This window comes from Simochromis diagramma, unplaced genomic scaffold (assembly GCF_900408965.1).
Source record: "Simochromis diagramma unplaced genomic scaffold, fSimDia1.1 OVJJ01000293.1, whole genome shotgun sequence".
Taxonomy (NCBI): domain Eukaryota; kingdom Metazoa; phylum Chordata; class Actinopteri; order Cichliformes; family Cichlidae; genus Simochromis; species Simochromis diagramma.
Window position 1 is genome coordinate 8,654,620 of NW_024386801.1, and position 27,515 is coordinate 8,682,134.

Below are 27,515 nucleotides of genomic sequence, written 5' to 3' on the forward strand. Positions count from 1 at the left end.
CGGACTCCTATACGTAGTGTACGTATGCAGTGAGTGCAGCACTGATGTGCACGGGTTGCTGTTTGGGTTGCTTTCAAGTGATAGGCGGGACTGTGGTCCAGAACTCTGGCAATAATCTCTCTCTCTCTCTCTCACTCTCTCACACACACACACACACACACACACACACACACACACACACACGCACGCACGCACACATTTGTATGTCTCCGTATGTGTGAGTATGTGTGTCTGCAGTGCCCGTGTTCATTCCTCTTCGACGCTAAGCAGCACAGTGGAGCGTAAACTCGGCTATAGAATCTTTATATTTTGAAGAGTTTTGAATAACTTTTGGGCTGAAAACCATCTGCAATATCTGGCAACACTAGATCCAGATGTTTCACGTTTCCCCTGAGCGCTTTTTGGAGATGTCTGCTTGACGAGGAGCAGTGACACACTGAACGTTAAACTCAACGATCCATGGCTAAAAGGACGATAAATGCTGTTATATTTGTGTAAAGTATTTTGATTTTGAGCTTTTTTTTTTCTTTTGGCTGAGGAGAATGGAGAGGAAACTCAGAGCGGTTGTGCTGCTGGAGATACATTTGCTCTTCGTGTTCTTCTTGCACGGACAGTCTAGTGCAGATAACGAGAATGGTAAGTTAACACACAGGGTCACGGGGGTCATGGATTGTTTATTTTACTGTTTTGATCGAACTTTCTTAAATTATAACTTTAAGTGTGAATTAATCTGTTCACAGTCAGTGGAGCTATAAATGGTATGCAGGGAGTTGTTTTTTGTTTTAGTAAACCCTGGTATTTAAATACTTAAGCTTGATATAATGTCTTTTTAAAAAAAATCACAATACAAAAGCTGACATGTAATTAATGATTTTTAATGTTCATTCTTGCCCAGTCCCACATTTGTTTATATTGAGTGTTCATTTTCAAAGAAACTATAGTTTTAGTTTTTAAAAAGTTCAAAATCTGACATTTGGAAAGGACAATTTGCCTCTAGCAGTGATTGCTTTTCACCTTGTATGCATGTCCATCTACTTCACAATACTTCAACATAATATAAATACATCTACGAACAACAAAACAAGCTTTTATTGTCATGTTCCATTTCTATCTGGTCCTGAAGCACCAGATATCAGATTTAAAGACAGTCATAAGTTGAAATTGCAGACAGATGAGATAAGGGTGATCTTGGTTTCAGGTCACTGAGGTCACTGACCAGTAGATCTCTCACACAAAGCTTCACAATCATCATAACCCAGAAATCACAGTACTCTACTCCAGAACTCATGTCATATGGATGTGAATGTGACAGTGTCTCTTATTTCTTTTATAGTAATTGATCTTGTGGAAGCACTAAACCTACCTCACCGAAAAAGTGCGAGCAGCGGCATGATCTACAAACTACGTAACAGAGCACCCCACCTGACACTTCCCGCTGAATATTCTCACTTCCTGTACTCCAACCTTCAGGGTAGCATGGGTGTTCATGTGGTGGGGCGCCAGGCGCCTCGATCCACTGCCACCATCTTTTCTCTTTCGTCTGCATCTTCGCCTATTCTCCAGATCATCTCCTCCACTGTCAATAACACCCTGCGTGTGGACTACCAGGTTGAAGGAAGAGCGCACGACTTTGCCAGCATTAACCTTCTGGACACAAACCCTTTTGCAAGTGAAAAGTGGGGTCATCTGGCTGTGAGCCTGGAGCCTGACAGACTGGCATTTTTTGTGGACTGTCAAGAAGCTGCAGTTTTTCCGATAGAAAATGAGAACAGGATCAACCTAGAACTGCCTCAAGATGTTCTCATCACTCTTGGCAGCACATTAGGGAAGAGAAGCAGTAAATTTAGTGTGAGTTTCCTTTGCTTACTGCATATTTGCTTCCACACAGAGAACACAGAGAGACATCATCTGAACTTCTTCATTTACAGTACTGTGTTAGTATTTTGCACAACACTAGGTATTGTCCTATAAACCTTGTAATCACAGAAGACTGCCTTTTGCTGAAAATACTACCAGGAAATATAGTCAGCTTAGATTTACCGTGTGCATAATTACAAATAAAACATCAGATAGTATATCCAAGTATATGCAGTATATCCATAATCAATGCCATTATTCTACATAACAGATACATTATATATTTTATGTAATGACTGTATTTTTTCAAATGCAGGGATATTTGAAGGCAGCAGAAATTTCACTGAAAGCATATCCAAGGCGCCCATGGAGCTGCAATCTTACAGGTAAGAGCAGATTCCGTCTCTCCGTCCGTCACAGTTTTTATAGGAAGGTGGGGTTACATCCTGGAACGGTCACCTGTCGATTGCAGACATAATGTATAGAAACAGACAGCCATTCACAATCACATTCACACCTATAACCAATTACCCAGTAGCCCTAAGAAATATGTGAATATATGAAGCCAGAGTATGTGAAACAGAGTACTCACACAGGTAGTGGTGCAGTGAGGCCTACCAAGGTTTTTAGCAGATGATTTGATGTTCCTGGCGACGGGGTCTATGTACTGACTAACTTCCTATTATTGCGAAGTGGAAGCAGCTAAGAACCACAGCAACTCAGAGGGTTGCAGACCAGATAAAGTTAAAGAGCGAGGTCGGCAAGTGCTCAGGAGCATGATGTGTCAAAGTCACCAACTCTCTGCAGAGTTTCAAACCTCTTCTGAGCGGAAACACTGTGGACCCAGAGCTTCATGGCAGATGTTTGCATGGCTGAGCACCGCCTGTAAGCTTAATGTGTAGGTGGCCCAGTACTTTTGACCATATAGTGTATGATGATATCATTCTGCCATTTGGTCAGAACTTATAATGTGTCAAAAATGTAGTATATTTCACTTCTGAGGAGTTCCACCATTTGACTGATTCTTATTTTAGATTATCTATTTCCTCCAGATGCACATGACCCAGATTCCCAGACTGACTCCAGCAAACCTCACAATGATTTACCCAGTAAACTTCAAACAAACCACAGATCACAGGACCAAACCAGCTATCATCCTCAGGAGATCCAGAGTGATCAGATGCAGGGAGCTGAGCCTCCTCGAGGTGATAATTCTGCTTCTCAGGAACAGAAAGATGAGAGACTGACGAACCTGGAGAGACAGATGAAAAAGCTGACTCATGAGTTGGGCATCATAAGAGAGCAGGTAAAGATCACACTTGGTGTATGAGTTTTCGCGAAAAATGATATAATGAAACCTAATTGCAGGGTACACTGAGATTTTTTTGTTTGTGTGTTTGTTTTATAACAGAACGAAAACCTACAAAATCGTGTAGAATTCCTGGAGTTATGTCTGAAGGACCATTGCAGAGAAGGTGACTAAGCTTCTGTCTGTTTGTGAGATCTGTCACGGGTGTTTAATGTTATTGTTTTGTTTTTTCAAATTTTAAATTCGTTGTATTCATGAAGATACGGAGAAAATGTAAATATGTCTTTGTGTCTCCTGTCAGCAACAATATTGCACATAATTAGTAGCTCTTTACTGATGGCTATCACGGCTTTTGTTTTTCCTGGGGGACACAAACAGAACAGGCAGGTATTTTTGACCCACACTGAAGTCAACTAGACTAGCTTCATAAAATGTTTATGAAGAACACTGCTGTCCAACCTCTGTGTGGTGAAAATGTATTCAGGGCCTTTCAACAATGCTACTGACACAATTATACATGAAAAGATTGGCATTAAATTTGTGTTTCTCAGAGATTCCTTAAGAGAATTCCTCCTTCCTCTTCTGTGTATCTCTGTTATACTGTCTGTAAATATAAAATCTCATAAGGTTTTGAATGATCGCTGATAAAACTTTGTAAAAGTCCAGCGTGGGGTGATGTTAACAATCCTTTAAAATTTGGCTTAGATCCACCGAGGTCTTCAAGGTGAACTTTATTGGTGAAAAACTGACAGAAAGCCTAATAAATTAGAAACTATAATTCTTAAGTGTGGTGTGTATTGTCAATGTAGAGAAAGTACCATATAAAGATTTAAAATATGTCATATTTGACCTCTGACCTTTCCTCCAAGATCAATAGATTGATCCAAAGGTCAAAGTGATGATAATGCTACATAGAACTATTTAAAACTTTTTTTCTTGCTGCCATTATTTGTGTTGACAACATATAAGTATAAAATAGGGCATATGGGGTTTTTAAATATTGCGATCGTGGCTCAAGAGTTGGGAGTTCGCCTTGTAATCGGAAGGTTGCCGGTTCGAGCCCCGGCTTGGACAGTCTCAGTCGTTGTGTCCTTGGGCAAGACACGTCATCCGTTGCCTACTGGTGGTGGTCAGAGGGCCCGGTGGCGCCAGTGTCCGGGAGCCTCGCCTCTGTCAGTGAGCCCCAGGGTGGCTGTGGCTACAATGTAGCTTGCCATCACCAGTGTGTGTGGATGACTGGTTGTGTAAAGCGCTTTGGGGTCCTTAGGCTCTAGTAAAAGCGCTAAAAAGTATTGTAAATGGCCTGTATTTGTATAGCTCTGATCTTTTCTTCAAGGTTAAATAAGGTCAAGCTTTCATAAAATGGCTTTTATCTTTTAAACTATGTTTAAAATTCTACTGCATTTGTTTGTATTGGCAACATTTGGGAAATGATCATTTGCATCCAAATATGTCTTACTTGACTATTTCCTTATGTTGAATTACATGGCAGAGCTTCAGAACGGCTTGAGGTTGGTCACAATTGCTAATGAAGGCAAGCTTAGAAGCCACCTTCTTTCAGGTTTTGTATTACTATAGCTTTCTTTTAGTTTCTAATAGTGTATGAAGTATTCTCTTTCATTGTCATCGGCTTTTGATTTGTTATTTACAGAATGCAAACCTTTAGTCTCATATATGGTAGTCAGTTGATTTTATCACCCTTTCCTGTTCAAGGTTATGTATCTTATTGTGTTTTATATTTTCTGTCTGTATCTACATAGTAAACCAAAATTTTGGATTTGCGTCAAAACTACTTCTTAGTTCAATTTTTAGACAGAATTTCTAGGCATAGCCAGATAGCAGGAGGGTTCCACTTTGGTGGCCTCAGAATCTCATCTCTGCTATTTGCAGATGATGTGGTTCTGTTGGCTTCATCGGGTGATGTCCTCCAGCATGCTGGAGCAGTTCACAGTCAAATGTAAAGCGGCAGGAATGAAAATCAGCACCTGAGGCCATGGTTTTCAGCCAGCAAAAAGTAGAATGCCCATCCCGGGCCGGGGACGAGTTGCTGCCCCTACTCTGTGAAGTCTTCCTCCTCTCCCCTGGGAACAGCACTAATTTCCTCTCATTTAGTCTCTGTTGGAAATAGTGCATGTTGGGAGGATGCTGTATCAGCAAACAAAGGCAAGGGTTTCATTACATGTGTAAACATTTAAAATCAAGGCATCTCTTATGTGAGCAGAAGAAAATGACAAGTTCAGCAAATTATAAAAAACAGCATATGTGTTTTCACCTCTGCACTTCTCAATTCCATATAATGCGTCACTTGTAGTGACAACATAGAAATGATCTCTGCAGTACCACTTAGATTCATTAGATTCATTCTCATTCTCTACTTTTTTTGGGGGGGGGGGGGGATTATGTGTATACGGCTTGTGTGGCACCAAGCACTGTCTTATGAACATGGGCACAAACGATCCACATCATCGCCCAATGGGTATGAGAAAGCCAGGACAATACTGGGAAAAAAGGATTTCAAATGGTTTCGTTCCATCATCAGAAAAAAACTATCCAAACAACAATATGTCAATCTTTTAACTGAATAATTTGTCAGTAATGTGTTGTTACACTGAAACTAAGCAGTTCCTGCACGTTCTGCTTGGTGCATTTGAAGAAACTGTGTAAAAATACATGTGCATATGAAACAAAGACATGGGGCTTTTGCCGATGTTGGACTAGCCTCATTAAGGATTCCTTTAATTAAGTATTCTCTTGATTTTCCCATTTTTCCCCCCACATTTAGCCCACTGTCCCCTTTCTTACACCCCACTGACCTACCTTTGGCACTTGCTTCATTGCTAGTACATACGTAGAGCAGACAGCTGCAAGGGCACCATGATTACACACACTTGTGGACTCACACTTTTAGCAAATGCATTCTTGGCTTGCTAAAGGAAATGCCTTTAGGCAGAGTAGGCAGCTTTACTAACCTCTTGTTTGCGCGGTGATTATTGCCTTCTCTTGCACACAAACACATTGTTTGAGTCATTACAGTGATTAAAGGCTGAAATACCCAAGGTCAGCAAATTATATTCAACGAGGAATGTAAATGCTTATAATAAATGTGACTTTTCTCTTCAGTGATTGCTGTACTATAAACATAATCTTTTAAATGGATAAAGACATAATAGAGGAAGTTATTAAGACCGTGATTTCATCTGTTTGGTAGGGAATCCCTCAGAAAACTAACATTCTGTTTCGCCCACAGTAAATATCCTGCAGTGTTAATAGACTTGTCTGACTTAACGTCGGAAAGTATGAAGACAATTCTGGTTATGGTTACAGTCCATAAAATGCGTATGCATGTGTAAAGGCAAGCCCGTGTATATCACATGAGAACCATGCTGTTTGTGATTACTGGAAAGAGAGCAAAGCCAGATGTTCATCAGTGACTCAGTGAGAAAAGGTAAAGAAAACCTGTGGAGACAGACAGAGATGGCAGAAGGTGGCACCAGGAAAATTTAGATTTTCTTATTTACAGTATACACTCCAGCATAAACACAACCAAAGACCAGAGTCAAGCAACTGGCAAGGTTTATTTACAACAAGATTTCAACTTGTAAACTTCAATAGGAAATGAAAGCTTTACTGCTTGTAAAAACACAGCATTTAGCTATGTTAAAAACAGCACTAATGAGGCAGGCAGTGAGTTGCAGGTGCAGGAAGCAAGCCATGGGCAGAATCAGAGGTGATCGATCCAACAAAGAGTAAAGAGAAAAAGGTTGACGGAGAGACACAGAGAAAGAAAGCAGAATAAAACTCCAAGCCTGCATAAAATCCTAACTTACAATTAAAGACGCAGAAAAAAATTGTGATCTAAAGACTTTGTTTGATTTCCAGGGGTCCAGTCAGATTGTCCTTTTCACAATGGGTCCAACTGTGCTGAAGATCGCTGTCAGACAAGAGCGTGTAATGTACGTGTTTGATATTCAGTCGCAACAAAATAATAATGAAAAACAATAAATGAACCTAAAGAAATCTACAGTGCTAGTCCTGTTTCCTGTTCATTGCTTATGTTATGTTTATTTTTCTTCATTTAAATAGGAGGATAACAGGCAGTGCCCTCAACAGCCGTGCGCTCCTCAAAACTGCCCAGGAGAGAATGTACCTGACTGTCAGAGAAGAACATGTAATGTGAGTATTTAATAATTAACCACAACAGATGATTTTCAAACACATTTAATGAGCTCAAACAACCTTTCTCGCACTGTTTTCTGTTGATTCTTTCTCTCATTTTTGTTTCTCTTCATTTAAATAGGAGGATAACAGGCAGTGCCCTCAACAGCCGTGCCCTCCTCAAAACTGCCCACAGGAAAATGTACCTGACTGTCAGACACGAACGTGTGATGTGAGTATTTCATATTTTTCCATAAGAAATGGAAAAATGTTTAATAAGTTTGAAGAAGTCTTCTGCTCCTATTTTCCATTCCTTTTTTCTTATTTTTTCATTTTAATAGGAGGATAACAGGCAGTGTCCTCAACAGCGATGCCCTAATCAAGACTGCAGAGAGGAGAATGTACCTGACTGTCAGACAAGAACGTGTAATGTGAGTATTTAATAATTAACCACATGACAGTCAAAAACATTTAATGAATTTAAAGAACTTTTCTGGCACTGCTTTCAGTTCATTCTTTCAAAGAGCGATATAAAAGACCCCTGTGAGTATACGATCAAGGGAACAGTTCATCCTGCATAGGGTAGGGTCACCAGGGCCCCGCCCTGAAGCCAGGCCCAGGGAGGGTGCCTGAGGGTGAGCGTCTGGTGGCCACTTGTGTGTTCTCAGAATCAAATCCCTGCTTTTTGCAGTTGATGTTGTTCTGTTGCCTTCATCGGGCGATGGCCTCCAGCTCGCACCGGAATGGTTCGCAGCGTGTGTTAAGTCAAGTGTGAAGCAATGAAAATGAGAATCAGCACCTCCAAATCTCAGGGCATGGTCCTCAGCTGGTAAAAGGGGAGGAGTTTCTTGAAGTCTTGTTCACGAGTGACGAGAGAAGGGAGCGGGAGATCTACAGACGGGTTGGTGTTGTGGCTACAGTGATGGGGATGTTGTACCGGTCCTTTCTTGGTGAAGAGAGGGCTGAGTGTAAACGTGAAGCTCTCCATTTACCGGTTGAACGAGATTCCTACCCTAACCTATGGTCACGAGCTGTGGGTAGTGACTGAAGGAACAGATTACGGACACAAGCGGCAGAAATGAGCTTCCTTTGAAGGGTGGCTGGCCTCTCCCTTAGAGATAATGCGCAAAAAGATGGATGGATGGATCTTTCTCTCATTTTACTTTCTTTTCATTTAAATAGGAGGATAACAGGCAGTGCCCTCAACAGCCAAGCCCTCCTCAAAACTGCCCACAGGAAAATGTACCTGACTGTCAGACACGAACGTGTGATGTGAGTATTTCATTCTTTTGCATAATAAACAACAATCAAAAATATTTAATAAGCTTGAAGAAGTCTGCTGGTCCTATTTTCCATTCCTCTTTTTTTATTTTTTTGTTTGTCTTCCTTTTAATAATAGGATAACAGGCAGTGCCCTCAACAGCCATGCCCTAATCAAGACTGCAGAGAGGAAAATGTACCTGGCTGTCAGACACAAACGTGCAATGTAAGTATTTGATGTTTACTTCATAATAAATGACAATCAAAAATATTAAATAAGCTTAAGAAGTCTTTTGGCCCTTTTTTCCATCCCTTTTCTCATTTTGTGTTTCTCTTCATTTGAATAGGAGGATAACAGGGAGTGCCCCCCTCAAGACTGCCCACAGGGGAATGTACCTGGAGGCTGTGCCCAGCAAATCACAGGTAAGTACAGAGAAGATAAAGCATACTAAACAATACATTTGAGAGGAACTAAACTTGCCTATTTGGCAAGGTACACATTCATTCATTTTATGCACACTGGTAACTCTGTCTGGCATTCATTGTATCATTTCTTTTTATTTCTTTTGGCTGGTTCCTTTAGGGGTCACCACAGCAGAGCATCTCCCTCCATCTCACCCTATCCCTTGCATCCTCTTCTGTCATACCAACCCTCTGCATGTACCCCTTCACCACATCCATGCTTTTTATTGTATCACCCATGGTGCATAACTTGTAAGCCTACACTGGCATTTTTATAGCTATCCAAAATAATTCTGCGTTCCACTTTTTTAATTTAACAAATAGCATGTGCTGTCCTAATCACATATACTCAAATTTCCAGTTGTCAATGTCACAAAAATTGACAGGACTCAACAAATATGAAAACAAATGGACCTTCTTGTTGGTTTCGGGTTGTTAGGAACTCTGTACTGAGAATCTTTCTTGCAGAAAGGTTCAGGGTGGATAAAAATCTGTTTAGATGTACAGATTAATATCTTCATACCTAGAAGCACAGGAATAGTACAATAATGTGATGTGTCTTTACAGGTTGCACCCATTCTGGTGTAAATTATAACAATGGAGACTCTTGGAGGTCGGTGGAGAGTCCTTGTGATATCTGCCAGTGTTTGGTGGGTTTGACAGCAACTACATGCTCAGGTTTTCATCTGGTCACTCACCTTCATCTCTAATAATGCTGTTCACTCTTCATCACAGGACGGTTATGTTCGCTGTGAGAGGGAGCAGTGTTACACTCCCTGTAGAAACCCTACTGCTCCTCCTCCAAATACCTGCTGTCCAGTCTGTGAAGGTGGGCTTAATTGCCTTGTGTAATAAGGTTTGTATATGTGTTAGACTGTAGAGGCATAATGTGTCTATTTGTGTGTCTTGTAGGCTGTGATGTGAATGGACATGAAGTCCCTAATGGAGCTGTGATCCCTGTTGGAGACCCCTGTGAAGAGTGTAGATGTGAGGTGTGTCTATAAGTTACAATTAAATTTGATTTTCATGTGTGTAAATGAATTGAGGATAATTTTTTTTGTTCTTTCTCTCAAAGAATGGAAATATGGTGTGTTCACGCGTTCGCTGTTCTGCTCCGTCTTGTAACAATCCAGTTTATCATGCTGGGGAGTGTTGTCCACGGTAACAAGCCTGCCTACCACCATCATCCATATCATATTTAAGCCTGTACAGTTTCACCTTTTTTGCTGTTTTTAAATATATTTAATCAATGTTTACGTGAACCTGTAGATGCGAGCAGTGTGAATATGAGTCCGAAGTGTATGTGAATGGAGAGAGGTTCACCTCAAAGAGAGACCCCTGCCTCCAATGCTACTGCTCTGTGAGTTTAGACTGACAAAGTCTGACTAAAAATGTATCAAAACTTACAGAGTAGCCATGATATTTGTGACAACTAAGGTTAAAAGAATAAGTGATACATATTCAATTTCTTTGCTAGGCAGGTCAAGTGTCATGTGAACACATGGCTGCATTGTGTCCTACACCACAGTGTACTCATCCAGCTAGGCACAGAGGAGAGTGTTGTGCCTCATGCAATGGTCAGTGTCAAAATATGCATCTAGTTCCCGCTACATTTCAACTTTCACAGAAACAACCAATCAGCTATTTGTGTTTGTTCCTCCAGAGTGTGAGTATGAACAGAGGGTGTATGCTGATGGGGAAATGTTCAGCCCTTCTGGGGGTGGACCCTGCCTGCAGTGCAGGTGTAAGGCAAGTTTATGCAATATACACCCAAAGAAAGTGTGTGTCTAGTGCAAAAATCTCTTTGTTTTTTCACTCAAGAGGAGGCATGATTCTTCATTTGTTTCATGCATTTTTCTTTTCTAGATCATAGCACTTTTTATGCCCATTAATATCTTTGACATTTCTTTTGTTGCTTCTCTGGTTTAGAGTGGAAATGTAATTTGCAACGAAGAAAAGTGCCCTCCTGTCCGCTGCTCCAATCCGATTAGACACCCACATCTTTGTTGTCCAGTCTGCAAAAGTAACTTCTGACTCATACACATTTAGAGTGCAGGTTCATACGAGTGAGTGTCCTGTATGAAAACCTTCTTTTCTCATTGCAGCATGTGAACTGGATGGAGTGGAATATGATGAGGGGTCCAACTGGCAGCCTGAGGGTCCTTGTTCCAGCTGCACCTGTGCGAATGGAGAGGCCTTATGCACACGCACACAGTGTGCTGCTAACAACTGTCTGCATCCCACCAGGATTACTGGTAAGACTGTGACCCTAACTCTTATAAATGCTATATTTATTACACATTAATTGAAATATGTCTTTTTGTTTTGTTTTAATTTTGATGATTAGGCCGTGTGTCTGGTGAAAATCAGGCATCTATATATCAAACTATGATCAGTCAAGCCAGCCTACTCGGCAAAGGCTTACTCTCCTTGAGGAGTGTGGACATTTTCAAGTCAGCAGGCTTCCCCATGAGTGTGGTTGTGTCTGCTGAACTTTGTGAAATGAATGTGTAAAATATTACGTTTATGTTTCTTAATTAAATTATGGAAAAAATGAACTTTTTCACAAATTCCACATTTTTTGAGATACTTTAACAAACTGAATACTCTGTCTCGTTTTTTAGGCTCCTGTTGTTCAGTCTGTGACAGCTGCACTTATAACCAACGTGTCTATAGCAATGGTCAGAGTTTCGCGACCCCTGACCAACCTTGCCACACCTGCACTTGTCTGGTAAGAATCCATTCATTAACACATTCCCTATCACTTTTTATCTTTGCACCTGCTAACATCTTCTCCTTTCATCTTATGCTCAGCATGGCACTGTTCAGTGTGAGAGACAATCTTGTCCTCAGCTTAACTGCAGGGACTCCTACACCCCACCTGGAGACTGTTGCCCCAAATGTCGAGGTACCTAAAACTCAGACTGTGATTCTTATCATAGGTAAACGTGATCTATTCTGAGTGAGGTGACTGTAATGTGTGTGTTTGTTCTTGTCAGACTGCTCCTATGAAAACCGTGTGTTTTTGAATGGAGATGTTTTTCCCAACCCCGTGAGTGTGTGTGAGGAGTGCACATGTGCGAGTGGAAGGATTGACTGCCATCAGGCACAATGTTCTGAGCCGCGCTGTAATGCACCGATGCCTGGGCAGTGCTGCCAGAACAACTGCAATGGTGAGAAAGTTTACATTTACTGTAAGGAAAATAAACAACTCTGAGAAATTAGGATCTCATAATTACAACATTGCTTGTTTTACTGCTGCAGGCTGCAGTTATGCAGGGAAAGAATATTCCAATGGACAACAATTTCCCCATCCTACTGACTCATGCAGGACATGCAGCTGCACTGTAAGAATAATGAGTACAACACCTAATTCAATAACATGTTGCCTTCTTAAAGCAGGTTTTCATTTCTGTTTGTGTTTGTCATAGAATGGAAATGTCCAGTGTCTGATGAAGAGGTGTCCACCACTGACCTGCTCTAACCCTCATGTGATACAAGGAGAGTGCTGTCCCCAGTGTCCTGGTAAGGATATGCAAGAACAGAGTCCTTCTGGGGCGCTTGTTTGAAAAGTTATTTTAAAGCATTAGCTAAATGAATTTCCAGTGCAACAGTAAAATTGCATGAGAGAATCACCAGCCAAATATGCCACAAAATAGAGTTTTAAAAAGCCTTTTTTCGCTGTTATACAAGCCATTTTTGCTCTTGCAGAATTTTCTTTATCTTTTTTGATGACTTAAAATATCTAGAAAAAGTAGTACAAAGCACAGTTACCCCCCTCAAATAAAAAAATTCACGAATCTACTTTGAACCAAGAAAAAAGCACTCTTCGTCACTCCACAATTCAAAAGTTTACACTAGTAATGTAAACTACATCTAGTAATAGTTTTTTTGAGTGAAGACAAAGGTAGGGGAGTGGGGGAAGGCATATACAGAAGCAGCAAAAGAGGGAGAAAGGTAGGAGTTTGGAGATGAGAGTAGGGACTCTAAATGTAGGAATTATGATTGGTAAAGGAAGAAAGGTGGCTGATGTGATGGAGAAAAAGGACGCTAGATAGGAAGGCTGTGTGCACAAAAGGCAAGGAGCATCGGAGGTGGATTTAAACTGTTCTACCATGGTGACAATAAGGAGCCAAATGGAGGGGGGATAATCTCAAAGGAAGAGAGATTGAACAGACTTACGTGGACACGTAGATATTGACAACCGAGGCAGTGAGGTGCTGGAGAGGTATGTGATAAGCAGAGAAATGTGGAAGGAAAGATGGCAGTTGGCTTTGCAAAAAGGATGAAAATTTTTGGGAAAGCAAATTTCAAGAAGGGAGAAGAACAGGGTAGGATAGGGTAAGATAGGAAAGAGTGGAGACAGGCGGACTACATCTTGTGCAGAGGGTGCAATCTGAAAGAGGTTGGAGACTGCAAGTGGAGAATGTAGCTAAGCAGCTTCATTAGGTAGTCTGTAGTATGAATTTGGAAATCAAGAACAGAAAGCAAGTGAAGGCAGAGGCAAGGATTAAATAATGGGAGTTGAAAAAGAGTGCAGAGTTCAGGAAGGAGTTGAGGCAGGCTCTGGGTCGTAGGAAAGAATTAGCAGATGACCGGGAAATTAAAACTTAGGTGGTGAGGGGAAACTGCCAAGAGTGGAGATGCTATGATTTTTGTTGGGAGTAACCAGGATGGACAGGATTAGAACTATTAGGAACAGCTTAGGTTGAGGTTAGAGGCAACGCTAGGGAGGCGAACTTGAAATGGGCTGGACATGTGCAGAGGAAAGAGAGTGGATGTAAGGGGTAAATGGTTTTGAATATGGAGTTGCCAGGCAGGAGGAAAAGAGGAAGACCACAGAGGAGTGTCATGGATGTAGCGAAGGAGGACATGGAGAAAGTTTGTGTGACTGAAGAGGATGCTAGAGATTGGGTGAAATGGAGGCAGACAATCTGCTGTGACGATGGAGGAGGAAGAGGAATAATAGCAGTTTCAGGACTACACTGCAAATAGGAACTGGTCAAATACTGTGTTTGTATGCTTTACATACATATATAATGAGAGAATAGTATAATATAATTTAAATATAAATACAAAAATTATTTGGTGATGGCAAAATATAAGTTATACCAACGACTATGAAGCTGACTCCTGAAAGTTTTTATGGTAAATAATTTCACAGTTTTTGTTTTCTTCAGCTCCTCAGTCAGACTGTGTGTATGAACAAAGCTCCTACAGTCACTTGGAGCATTTCAGCGACCCCAATAACGACTGTCGATCATGTGCCTGCACCAACGGGACAGTTCGCTGTAAGCGAAAGCGCTGCCCGTTCGCTCACTGTTCTCACCCCATCAAACAAGACTGCTGTCGGAGCTGCGAAGGTACAAGTTGTCATGTCCTTAATTAAAGATCAGAGCACTACTGATATTTGATGCAGTTGTTTATTGCGTCTTTATTATCAATTATCTTTCTCTCTCTCTTTTTCTCAGGCTGCTTATATGAAGATCAACAGCGAGTTAATGGGGAGATGTGGGATAACCCATCAGAGCCATGTGTTGAGTGTGCTTGCCGTGACGGCTCTGTCCAGTGTCAGAGGAAACGCTGTCCTCCCTCCAACTGTAAACACCCAGTCCAGAGAGATTGCTGCATGTCCTGTGATGGTGAGAACCTGAGCCAATGCACCAATCACTGGCCTCAGTTAAAGTCATTTAAAAATGATCTTTTTTTGCATGTATTAAACTGTAAATTTCTTCTTGCAGGCTGCATGTATAATGGTAGAGAATATCTTGACGGCGCTGAGTTTCATGATGGCAGCGACCCCTGTGTTGTCTGTCACTGTTACGGGGGCGATGTCACGTGCTCCAGGATACCCTGTGATGAAAAATGCAGTCACCCTTACAAACCACCAAGACAATGCTGTGGAGAATGTGACCGTATGAACGCTTAATAAACTAACTGTGCCCACACTGATATTTTTCCCCAATTTTTACAATTTGACCAACTAAACACATCTTTATTTGACAGGCTGTTCCTATAATGGCGCAGTCCTCATCAATGGACAGTCCATTCCTGACCCAGGAAACCCTTGCTATGAATGTATTTGCCAGGTAGTATCAGCACACCCACACAGACATTCCTATTAGCTTTAGACACCATGTCATGCTTATTTCTCTTACAGAGAGGCTCGGTGCAATGTAGGAGGAAGCGGTGTCCTGAAGCCCTTTGTCCTAATCCAGTCACTGATGCTTGTGGTTGCCCAGTCTGTGGAGGTATCAGCGATCAACACATCACAACTCATGTTAAGTAGAATAAGTAGGTAACTGACGCTTTATTGTGTATGCAGGTTGTCGTTTTGAAGGTCTGACTTATGCTGATGGACAGATTCTCCTTGAACAAGAAAAAGCGTGCGAGGACTGCAGATGTTCAGTGAGCGAGAGCAACGCATTATTTAAACCGCTTATTAAGTTCACCATCATGGCATCATGTTTTATTTTTGTTTGGGTTTTGGTTGTTTTTTTAGAGAGGAGAGGTAGTGTGTGAGCAAAGAAAATGCCCTGCTGTGTCATGCCCACATCCAACTCTCAACAGCTGCGCATGTGAAGTGTGTGATGGATGTAACTTCTATGGACGCGACTGTTTGAGTGGGGAGCAATTTGCACACCCTACAGATAGCTGTCAGCGCTGCTCCTGTCAGGTACTGCCATGCATCATTTTCAGCTCTATCAACTGTGACATTCAGTATACACAGAAAAATCAGAAATCAGAAACTTTAGAGGTTACAGGCTTATATTAAGAACCAGACCTGCAAATATCTGTCATTTCAGATCATGTATGCTCTGAAAGTTTATAGCTTGCTTTTTCACAGAAGATGGCAGATGTTATTTGATATGCACCAGTTGCAAATGATTCCCTAGTTCCAACTGAGCATTGTTCAAATGCCACAACCAACCCGAGTATTGTTTCTGCCCATGTCTATCACTTTATGACCACAGAGCACCATACTGCTGCATTGAGCAGGATAACGCACAAAGCTCAGATCATCTTAAACTGGTTTGTTGAGCGTGACAATAAGTTCACTGTAGTCACATAGCCTCCAGAGTCACCAGAGCTGTAAAGAAACATTTGAGGACTTAAAAGAAGCAAGCTACAAATGTTTTGTAACCACGTGTAAACCATTTAAACAGTATATGTTACTTAAGATACATTTAGCTAACAATTTGTTTAATAGCACAACCCTAACCCCATCAGCACATTACAATTTGGTGAATTTTTCTTTTATTTTGAAAAACTGCCAGGAAATGTTTTCACCCCCTGTTGTTTTAATATTTGTTAGTTTGTTTAAAAAATATTATTACAGTTTCCCTCATGAGGCTTTGATGGGATATTTTATTTTTATATATATTTATTTTATTATATCTAAAAAGACTTTGGTTTAACTACTTTCAAAAGGTTATGTGTTTTTATTGTAAAAAAAAGTCTTGTCTCTAACATATGTATCTATCCACAATTCAAAAAGACTAAATCTAACACTGAAACTAATAAAAACATAACTAAAATTAAATATTTTCAAACAATAAAAACTAAACCGAAACAAAAAACTGAATTAAAACTGAAGTAAAAACAAAAAGTCAAAATGAAATAAAATTAAAAACTCATTTAAAACTATAATAACTCTTCATATTAGAAGTGACTTTTTACCAGGCATTAATTTGCACTTGCTTTTTTGTGTGTGTTTGTATGTGTGTTGTGTAGAATGGTGGTGTGGTATGTGAGCAGGAATCTTGTCCAAGCATTACCTGTAGCAATCCAGTGACGCGTCCTGGGGAATGCTGCCCCGTCTGTGACTGCTGTTTCTATGAGGATGCTGTTTATTCTAACGGCGAAAGCTTCAGGCCCCCATCAAACCAATGCCAGAGCTGCACCTGTGTCGCGGGCACTGTTGAATGTGTGTCCGACGGCTGCCAACAAGCACCCTGCGCTCAACACGTTTCCATGTCAGAGCCGTGCTCAGGTACATCCTGAAATGATAAACACACAGCCAACAATTCATTATAAAGAAAGCTAGGATCCCGTATGTATTCACTTTTTAAATATAACAAGGGCTTCACAGAAAATTAACCTGCATTAGTATGTAATCTTTACTGTTTTCACACTGTTAAACAGAAATGTCACAGAAGTACAAAGAGTATAAATCCCATTTTGAATTCAAGCACCTGATCACAAAAAATCACACATCTCAACAACTTGGAACACGTTATTTTCACCTTTTATGGACTAATTTGGAAATCTGCTTCCTTTGGATGAAGACTATTAAGACGCTCACTAACTTGAGACGCTGAATCACTGACCTTTATCATTTTGTTCCTGGTTACAACCCCTGTAACAAGAAGTCAGTTGTCTACCCAGACCCCTTGACCCTGTCACCACTTTAATTTGTCATAATAAGTCTTTGTTTAGTCCTTGATCTTGTCACCCAGTTGTTGTCTTCCAGACCCTCCACCTTATATGTTTTGTCACTGTTTAACACTTGCATGTAAACCATACCCAGCCCATACTCTTGTTCACCAGTATAAATGTTGTGTTTTGTCAGTGGGTCAGGGTTGGATTACCTTCCCAGACCCACTCTCTGAATTGGTACCAGAATACTCAATAAACATACCACCACAGCAAACTTTCAACAGTTTGGTCCCGTGATCCATTTGGTAATATGTTTAGTTGGAGACTGTTACTAAGTGGTCAGTGATCCTTTTGAAAACACAGTTTTTGTTCCTGTGTGCTGTCTAAGGTCTGTGGAACTGCATGGCCTTAGGATTTGACTAAATTGCTTAAGGTTTTGACATTTTAATTACCAGAGGACTGAAGAACAGAAAAAAAATTTTTAAATGCATCTGAAAGTTTTAAAGGTTTGAAAAGAAAAAAGAAACTAAGAAAAATGAAATGACATATGGGTTCATAGTGGGAGTAGGAGTACATCAGGAATGTGCTTTGAGCCAATTCTCGTTTGCAATGCTGATGGACAGTCTGACAGAGAAAGACAGACTGGAGTCTTTGTGGACTTTATATTTCTAGACAATATTGTGATCTATAGTGAGAGTGGTTTAGAGTCAGTGGCACTATTAAAAAAACGAAAAAAAAGACAAGAGACGGAGTTCAAGGTGGCAGAGTTAAGATGCTAAGATTCTGATTAGGAGTGACCAGAATTGACAGGATATGAAATGAATATATTAGAGGCTCAGCTGAGGTTGAGCATTTTGGAAAGGTTAGAGAGGCAAGGCTGAGATGATTTGGACATGTGCAGAGGAGGGATGGTGTGTATGTTTGGCAAAGGATGTTTAGGATGGAGTTGCCAGGCTGCCAGGAAAAGAGGAAGGCCACAGAGAAGATTCATGTAGTGAACGAGGACATGCCGAGAGTTGGCGTGGCAGAAAAAGATGCTGGGGATAGGGTGAAATAGAGGCTGATAAACCGCTGTGGTGACCCATAATGACAGCAGGTGAAAGAAAAAGAAGTTAGAGATTATTGGGAAAACATCATAACAATTTGTGTTTTTCTTTGTTGTGACGTCATTGCATGTTTTCTTTTGTTTGTCAGAACTTGTCTGTTTCTTTTGTGAAATGTCGTTTGATGTTTTCTTTTCCCCCCTTCAAAGTTCTACAAGAAAAACCAAAGAACATATTAATGTGATTCTGCTGGGATGAAAGGAGCCTTTAGGAGAAGTTAGTGGAGCATTCTTAACGCTGAGAATGAGTGTGAGGTTGAAAGCGAAAGAAATTCATTTAAAAAAATGTGGGGCCCAAACATCAATCAGTGAGATTAACAGGTCTCTTCAGCACATGGGCTCTACTTACTCATCACTATTGGTACCACAATATAAGGCAATGCAGACAGTGAAAAATGTGGTGCAAGACTCAAAGCCTACATGTGGCTGAAGAACAAGCTGAAAATATAGATACCTAACAGAGGAAGTTCCAGGTGTACTGTATGACCTTCTACTGGTCAATGAAGAAAGAGGTCATGACCATCATCCAGCACATATCACCACCTTGCACCATTCCCTGGCAGCTGCAGTATGTGTGTTTTCGTCCCAACGATGGCTTTGCCTGCAGTATAATTTCACAAACCCGGATGATTTCAATTACAGCCAACATCAGGTGAAGGCTCAGCTGATACCCTTCTGTGCATTCTATTGGCCATATCTCATATGGGATGTGCTACTTAAGCTGCTTCAGCCTGCAACAGCTACTGTTACCCCACAAGCTCCTTTACACACCCACATTTTCCATTTTGTGCTTTTAATGCTATTTCTGACTTAATTCAATGCTTATTGTCACCGATAACCTGCTCTGTTCTGTCAGGACTCCTGATCGTGCTCTCCCTGCCTTTACCCTTTTCATGTAGAATGATGGGGAGGCTCAAAAACCTTGTGTCCAAATTTAAATTACTGTAGTTGAGAGAGAAATAATATAAGTAATTCTGACAGAACTAATAATATATCCTACACTACAACTTTACACAGTTTTTTTCTTCCACACTCAATCTTCTACCTTTTTGTCAGTTTTTAACATTTATGTTTAAACCATAGCCCACTCACAGTCGCTTGTTCATCAGTCTTAATGCCATATTTTGTCGGCTTACCTTCCCAGGCCTGCACTCTGGGTTGGTAATCCCACCCTGTACTGTAATATACACAACATTAGAACAAACTCTGACTGACTTCTCCAACATTTTCTTTCTCTGCTACTCTTGGTCATGTGACTCAGTATGTATGCTGAATGGACAGGAGTTCAGTGATGGGCAGACGTGGACCCTGAGTTCAAACCACTGCTCCACCTGCATCTGTAAGGTCTGACTTTATAAATCTTGTTTGCAGATATAGATTTTATTCTTCTCCATATTTCCCACCTTTCTTGTATTGAAGTGCTGATCTGTGATATTCTCACAGGCAGGTGAGGTGCATTGTGCAGTTCCTGAGTGTCCTAAGCTTGCTTGTGTGCATCAGGTGACTGATCCAGGAGCCTGCTGTCCTCGTTGTAGAGGTAAATAAACTAATGGAAGCTCTAATCACAGGAGGAATAGTTTGTCAGTGACTCACTTTTCCTTCTCAGGTTGTGTTTATGCGGGAGAGGAGCATACAGAGGGCAGCAGCTGGTTTGCAGACTCAACTCCATGTATGACATGTATGTGCGTGGATGGTGTGACCACCTGCTCTGAAGTACACTGTCTGTCTCCATGTGTTAACTTCATCAGTGTGCCTGGGGAGTGCTGCCCAATGTGTGCTGGTAAGCATATTCGCCTTACATTTTCTTAGTTTCTGTTTCTCTGCAGTCTCTCCCAGTAGTGAAACCCATACGTAGCCATACAGTAGTGAAAGCCATACATTTAATATAAAATATATGTGTTCATATTCTTTTATTGTCACAATCTGTCATTATTTTTTGAGCAGACTGTGTATTTGAGGGCAAAGTATATGGACCAGGGGACAGTTTCCATCCAGCCAATGACCCCTGTCAGATCTGCACATGTGAGGTATGAAACAAATAAAAATCATCTCTGTATTGGATCATGAAATTTTGGTTTAGGTTATTTTTTTATTATAACTTATTGGCTATACAAAATCTGTGTTTAAAACAGGGAATTCACAGTCTTACAGTTTCATTACTCAGATTGATAGTGAGATTCTAGATATGCCATTACTGTACTGACACAAATGACAAGATATTATCTCATGTGTGTTATAAAAATGGTATGAAAATATCATGTGACAACCTTAGAATAAACGTTTTTACAGTTCTCAGATCTGATCCTTGTGTTGTGGAATGCTTTTTCAATACTGTTTCCCAGTTTTCCTGTCTTTGTGTGTCTCTGTGCTTAGTTATCTTCTAGATTTCCTGTTTCACTTTGTCAGTTAGCATCTCTTTGGTGTGTTGTCTTGGGCTTGCTTCCTGTTTGCTGATTACCTTGATTATGTTTAGCTGTTTCTGATTCCCTTCCTGTCCCCACTTAGCCAGTTATCTTTATGTATAAATCCTATCTTCTCTTCACTCTCTGTTGTGCCGTCTGTTATACTTCCAGTTGTGTTTCCCGTTTTTTTCTACTAAGTGCCTTTAGTTTTTGTTACTTTGCTTTATGGAATTTGTTCAGTCTGCCTCCCACACCCTATTTGTGTCACACAATGTGCGATCCGTGCAGGGTTTAGTATTTAAAGTCAAAGTGATGAATGATGTTTTCAAAGTCAGTTAAGCTTCAGTTCTACTTACTGTAGCAAAATTGCTTGAAGCAGTAAAAACAGAAAGACAGAAATAACGTAAAAATAATGCAAGGATTTCTCTTTGGAAGATATTTGATTTCCGTGAGATTTCATCATTAAATAAATATAGATAGATGGATAAATGGAGTGATAGAAGCTGTAATAGTAAAATCTGAAGCAGTTTCTTGACATTTTGGGTGTTTCTCAGGTGATGCCGGATGGAGAACAGCACCTGAAGTGTTACCGAAAGCAGTGTCCCAGTCTGGTTGACTGTCCTAAGAGCAACATCTTGTTCTCTGGACCGGACTCTTGCTGTCCTGTCTGTGCACGTTAGTAGCAAACAAATGAATAAATAAATTATATGTGTATTATCTCTGCAGTATTGCTGAGCTCTCTAACATATGTGTCTATGTTTAGAGCCTCTCAGTAACTGTACCACTGCACTGATTGGTAATGAGGTGTTGGCAACAGATGACCCCTGTTTTACCTGCCAGTGTAAGGTAAAACAACAACACTTTGGTGTGATACCTCACAGATATGGAATAAAATATTTACAGTTAGGATATTTCAGCAACTACAGAGTTTCATTATGGGGTGATGCTGTCTTTGGGTGATCTCCCGTACAGGACCTGACATGGACTTGCTTACACAAAGTCTGCCCACTACTCACCTGTCCTCTAAATGAGCAGTTCACCCCTCCAGACTCATGCTGCCCAGTGTGTAAAGGTATAATGTGATAGAACAGCAGCAGTCTTAACATTTAGATTCTTGGTATTAATACATCTCTGTATATGTTGGCTCTCCTCTGTTCCTCGCAGATTGTGTAATTGAGGACCAGAACAGGCGTGTTGTGAACGGCACCAGCTGGAAAGACAGCAAAGATGACTGTGTCACATGCACCTGTTTTGTAAGTCAACAGAAATCTAGACACCCATCATAAAGAACTTAAAGTAATGACTGACATAGCATTGAAATGTGGCATATATATATATATATATATATATTTATATTATACACAGAAATACAGGTGGAAGGGTTTAGTTTTTGAGGAATGACTTAAAAGACACAAAAAGAAGGGTCCAGCGCTCTCCAGCTGCAAATACTGAGGGGTTGATTTTGATCGTTAAGCTAAGGAAAACACTTAAATTTCACCTAACTGAAGACATAATATTAATATGATTCTCCATTCACACATACATACATCTGATCCAACTTATCCCCTATCCAATTCAGGGTCTTGGGAGTGTTGGAGCCTATCCCAGTTGACATAGGGCGAGAGGCAGGGTATTCTGGAAAGATCTCCAATCACAAGGGTTAAAATCAACACTTAACCTAAACCCATGCATGTCTTTGGACTGTGGGAAAAAACTAGAGAATGCAGAGAGAACCCACGCAGAGAACATGCTAACTCCACACAGAAAGGCCACAGCCTTAGGTGGAAGGCACACCAGCACGTTGCCACTAATGTTATTTTTTTAAAAACAGCATTTCTAAAATAGACCTTTTTTTATTTACTGAGATTATTTTCTTCAGAAGTCTGTTTGTGGTTGCATCCTCAGTTGGGCTACATTGAGTGCAGCATTGAAGAGTGTTTACCTGCCATTTGTCTGGAAGGACAAAAGCAAGTGAAACTTCCTGGGAGATGCTGCTATGAATGTCAAGGTATCACAAAATAAAAACAGCTGCTAGCTTTTCACCTCTGGGTATTCGACACTGGAATGATGTGACAGATGGATGGGGTGTATTCTTTACAAAGATAAAACTTTGTTGTGCATATGTGTTGTAGACTCGGAGGTTTCGTGTTTGTACCAGGGGACAGTGTTTCACTCCAATGAACACTGGGAGGTGGATGAATGCACCAGCTGCACGTGTTTGTCTGGAGACGTACACTGTCGCAGTGAACGCTGCCCTCCCCTCACCTGTGCAAATGTGAGTGTTATTGAAAAACACACACACAAAAAATTTTTAATGGCGTTTCATGATTATCTGAAATGTTCCCATGATGCTCACCCATCAATTTGCAGAGAATCAGTAATTATCTGACGTTTCTCATCTGTGTTCACACGCTGGCTATTTTCACAGAGCACATTTTGTCACTGCAGACTTTTTGTTTTTTAAATCATTTTAGGTTCATCATATTCTCACACAGCCAGTGTTAACACAGTCTGTTTGTGTGTTTTACTGCCAGGATGAGATGCCTGCAGTTATCCCAGGTTTGTGTTGTCCTCATTGCCTTCCTCGTCCAGCTACTTGCAGTGCCTTTGGCGATCCTCATTACCGGACCTTCGATGGCCGCATGCTGCACTTCCAGGGAACGTGCACATATGTCCTGACACAGGATTGTGAGAGTGGAGATTTCAGGTGAAATTCATCCCAAACAATAGCTATAATAATTAACTGTATAAAAAGTAGTGCTGTCAATAGATTAAAAAAAATTAACAAATTAATCTCACAATTATCTGTAATTAATCGCGATTAATCGCAATTACTTCATCATGATAACTTGATTTTTTTCAACTTTATATTTAAGCTTTTAACTGACATTTATGCAATATAATGAAGTAAATGTAGAATAAACAAGAAATTCAAATTCAAATAGAATTTGAATAGTTTTCTTCAATCTTCTCCCGGATGCATTAATTGCGTTAAAAGTTTTAATCGCAATGGGGATTAATTCGCGTTAACTCGTTAATTTTCGGTGGCGCTAATATATATATATATATATATATATATAGACATAGACATAATCGTTTCGAGTATTTTGAGTCATTATGTGCTCCAGATGTGTTCATCGAGTTAAAATTTATAAACGCGTTAAGTATGATGGTGGATTATTTTGCGTTAATGCGTTAATTTTGACAGCACTAATGAAAAAGAGATTCTTTTTCTGTTCAAACAATCCAGAACAGTACTGGTTCTGTGTTGGGGTTGATAATATGGAGTACCTCCCCAAGAGGTGCAGTTACCATCGTTGCCTCACAGAAAAAATAGTCTTGGACATCCTAGCTGGCTGGAACTGGAGGTGTTTCAGAAAATAGATGCATTGTTATTGTATTTAAAGCACAAAATTTTGCTAAAAGGTAACAAGTAACAAAACAAGAAAGCACATTTTTGTTTTTACAGTGTTCATGCTACAAATGATGATCGTGGACGTAAAGGAGTGTCCTGGACTAAAGAGGTTACTGTGTTTTTGGGTGATGTCACAGTGCAGCTACTGCAGGACTGGATTGTGAAGGTTTGTATGTAAATAGACCATAAAGGGTTTTACCCAGTGAATTTTATGCTTAGTGCATTCACTCATCCATCTCCTCTTTTATCCAGGTGAATGATGAGGCTGTAACTTTGCCATTTCTCAGGGAACCATACATCTATATCGAACGGCAAACCAACACAATTTTACTCAACACTAACATTGGTCTGAAGGTGCAGTACTCTTTGTTTTTCTGTCTCTTTACCTTCTCACAAATTTGGTCACTCACAGTTTTGTAACAAACTGGTACATCCACTCGCCCACCTTAGGTGCTGTGGAGTCCTCGTTCACATGTAGAAGTAAGTGTGCCAGGCTCCTATAAGGGCCACACCTGTGGTCTTTGTGGAAACTTCAACAACTACTACCAGGATGACCTCCGGATGCCAAATGGACGAATCACCCTATCTGAGTCTGAATTTGGAAACAGCTGGAGGGTAAAATCAATACACAGCAGTAATACAGAGACTCTATAAAATACATAGCTTATCACTAATTTTGACCGCATGCAAATGAAATAACTTTTTGTCATTTAAGGTCACAAATGGTACCCATTTCCGCTCCTCCTGTCGTCCTGGCGAGAATGTTGACCCTTGTAAGGATGCAGGCTACCAGGCCAAGAAGGGGGCCAACACTCGTTGTAAAATCCTGAAGTCTGCCATCTTTAAGCCCTGTCATCCCGTGGTGCCTCCTGAACAGTGGTACGGAGCTTGTGTTTACGACCTCTGTGCTTGCGGTGCCAATACTGATGACTGTCTTTGTGACACGTTGGAGGCCTACGCGAGCCAGTGCAGAGCAGCAGGAGTCATCGTGCAGTGGAGGAGCGCGTCTCTGTGTGGTGAGTAAATCACCAGAAAGTGGCAAATATACTCTAGGATGTATATTATCATTTCACATCGAGCGTGCATGCCGGCAACCAGCTGTCAGCTTCATAACCAACTTTAAACTGTCACGGGCCCAGCTTTTTAAATTTTGGGTCTTGTCTAGTTTTCAGTTGGTTTCAGTTTATGTTTTATATCCTGAGTTTCTGTGTATTCCTGTCTTCTTAATGTTCCCATGTGTGTCCTAACCTCATCCCTGTGTTTTGTCCTTGGTGTTTCCTTCTTTGTGTTTGTTTCCTTTTCTGTCTTTGTTTCAGGTCTGTGTTTCTGTTCTCATGTTCTGCTACTTCCTGTTTTATTTTGATAGTCTCTCATCTTGTTTGCTCTAATCTCCTCTTGGCTATTTTGACTAAAATGTGTTCTTTGTCACGTCCTCCCTTTTGCTGTGCGCTCTCTTGTCCGTGTGTTCTCCTAGAGTCCTATTTTTCGGTTTGGTTTGTGTAATTTCTGTAATTTGCCAGCAAGCAAAGCTGAGTTTTTGAGTTTATTTCTCTTCCTGTGTCCTGCCTCTGGGTCCACAGTCTGCTTGCCACACGGCGTTCCATGACATAAACTGCTTAATGTTATAAGGAAGTAATGCAATATGATTCATTCTGAATTAAAAATAAACAGCCATTGGCCTCACTGCTGTCAACCACCTGGAAATTTCTGCTGAGGATCAGTAAAGGTCAAAATAAGACATATGCTTGAAGCTGTAGTGCTCACAGTGTTTTCTTTGCTCCTGTCTTCCACAGCTGTGGGCTGCCCAGTGGAGAGGGGCTTTGTGTTTGATGAGTGCGGCCCCCCTTGTCCTGTAACCTGCTTTAATGTCGATGTACCTCTGGGAGTGATAGAAAGCCACTGTTTCAAGCCCTGTGTTCCAGGATGTCAGTGTCCTGCTGGTCTGGTCCTACACAACAACTACTGCATACCACAAGAAAAGTGTCCAAAGATCATTCATGGCAGCTCCTCAAATGCCACAGTTACTGAATAAGTGGACAATCACTTATAATTTCACACACATGCACTGTCACTGCATCAGCCCCATGTTACTGTATACAATGGAAACACCCATATGGAAAAGAAATAGTAAAAGCATATATGATTTACTCATGAAAGTGGCCACTTTCTCATTACTTTCATATATTTTTTTAGTAAGTATACAAAACATACAAGTTTCATTATATAATTTTTCAAGGGATCTTATATGTGTTTTCACTCTTGTATGCTTTTCATACAAGTGTCATACAAGACAGATAAAAACTTTATAAGATTTATATATATCTTTTCCATATGGGCATTTCCAGATGAACCTCCATGACCTGTGGACTCCACATACTGTGTTTGTTGGTTTTTATAAATATTGTAACACTGAATATTTATACTACTTAAAGATTTGTCATTTAATTCCATACCTAGTTTGTTTCACACATTTACTTTAACAGTATTAGCAATTATTTAAAGTTGTTTATCATGCAGGTTACATTTTTAGCACTGTGCAATGTCTGACTGTTCATACAGGAAGCCATATAATCTCAGGTAATCTTTTCTTTCTCCATTTTATAAATAAAAGTTTCACTAATATTTCTGTTGTTTCTTTTTCTGTGTTCAGAGACAAACTTGATGTTGATATTTAATCACCCATTTGGCAACACTGTCCTTTCTGCACACATTGTATTTATTTGAGTAGAGTGTATTTTAGTGAGTACACATCAGGTCAGCTACACATGTCAAAATGTGTGAAATAGCCTTACAATTCAACAAATATGGTAAGCAGTTTTCAATAATAGATCAGCTTATTTCAGGGTGATTCTCAATGATCAACTGCTTATAGACCTAACCACCTCATTATTATTACCTTTATTTGACCAAGAAATCCCACTGAGGTCTCTCTTTTTTTTTTTAGGGAGAGCTGGCCAGGCATGTTTACATTCACTTCTTTCTCTAAATTGTCCATGGTCCAGGGTGCTTTGTAAGAAAACACTGTTTTCCCTAGATATGTCATAACTTTAAGCAAATCAAAAAAAGAAACCGGCTCATATCCCTTTGTTTTCCTCTTAACAGTGATGTTTTTCTACAATAAGACAAAGAAACACAGCCACTTTACAACACTATAGTCTGTATATAAAAGTTGTA

General features: G+C 40.4%; 1 protein-coding gene across 6 annotated transcripts; it reads left to right on the forward strand.

Moving 5' to 3' along the window:
* The first annotated feature begins 161 nt into the window (after positions 1-161).
* Positions 162-26,521, forward strand: LOC120729743 (kielin cysteine rich BMP regulator). 6 transcript variants are annotated; one of them, XM_040025585.1, is made up of 50 exons: positions 165-636; positions 1,334-1,848; positions 2,174-2,243; positions 2,892-3,163; positions 3,269-3,332; positions 7,046-7,119; positions 7,250-7,339; positions 7,464-7,553; positions 7,663-7,752; positions 8,504-8,593; positions 8,721-8,807; positions 8,932-9,004; positions 9,611-9,693; positions 9,779-9,872; positions 9,956-10,035; positions 10,119-10,204; positions 10,313-10,403; positions 10,521-10,620; positions 10,707-10,792; positions 10,973-11,066; positions 11,149-11,298; positions 11,668-11,774; positions 11,858-11,951; positions 12,043-12,216; positions 12,308-12,390; positions 12,475-12,568; positions 14,224-14,406; positions 14,515-14,685; positions 14,785-14,958; positions 15,050-15,132; positions 15,204-15,294; positions 15,369-15,451; positions 15,546-15,719; positions 16,778-17,036; positions 19,786-19,868; positions 19,968-20,061; positions 20,131-20,304; positions 20,469-20,551; positions 21,481-21,601; positions 21,690-21,772; positions 21,899-21,998; positions 22,091-22,179; positions 22,832-22,934; positions 23,059-23,201; positions 23,461-23,633; positions 24,396-24,507; positions 24,594-24,695; positions 24,792-24,956; positions 25,057-25,357; positions 26,135-26,520. In XM_040025585.1, the coding sequence occupies exons 1-50, from the start codon at positions 543-545 to the stop codon at positions 26,371-26,373; spliced, it is 6,408 nt and encodes a 2,135-aa protein (XP_039881519.1). In that variant the 5' UTR covers positions 165-542; the 3' UTR covers positions 26,374-26,520. The 6 variants fall into 6 exon arrangements, with proteins under 6 accessions (XP_039881524.1, XP_039881523.1, XP_039881522.1 ...); XM_040025584.1 differs by having other exon boundaries at positions 166-636; positions 8,929-9,004; XM_040025587.1 differs by having other exon boundaries at positions 168-636; positions 2,910-3,163; positions 8,929-9,004.
* The last annotated feature ends 994 nt before the right edge of the window (positions 26,522-27,515 follow it).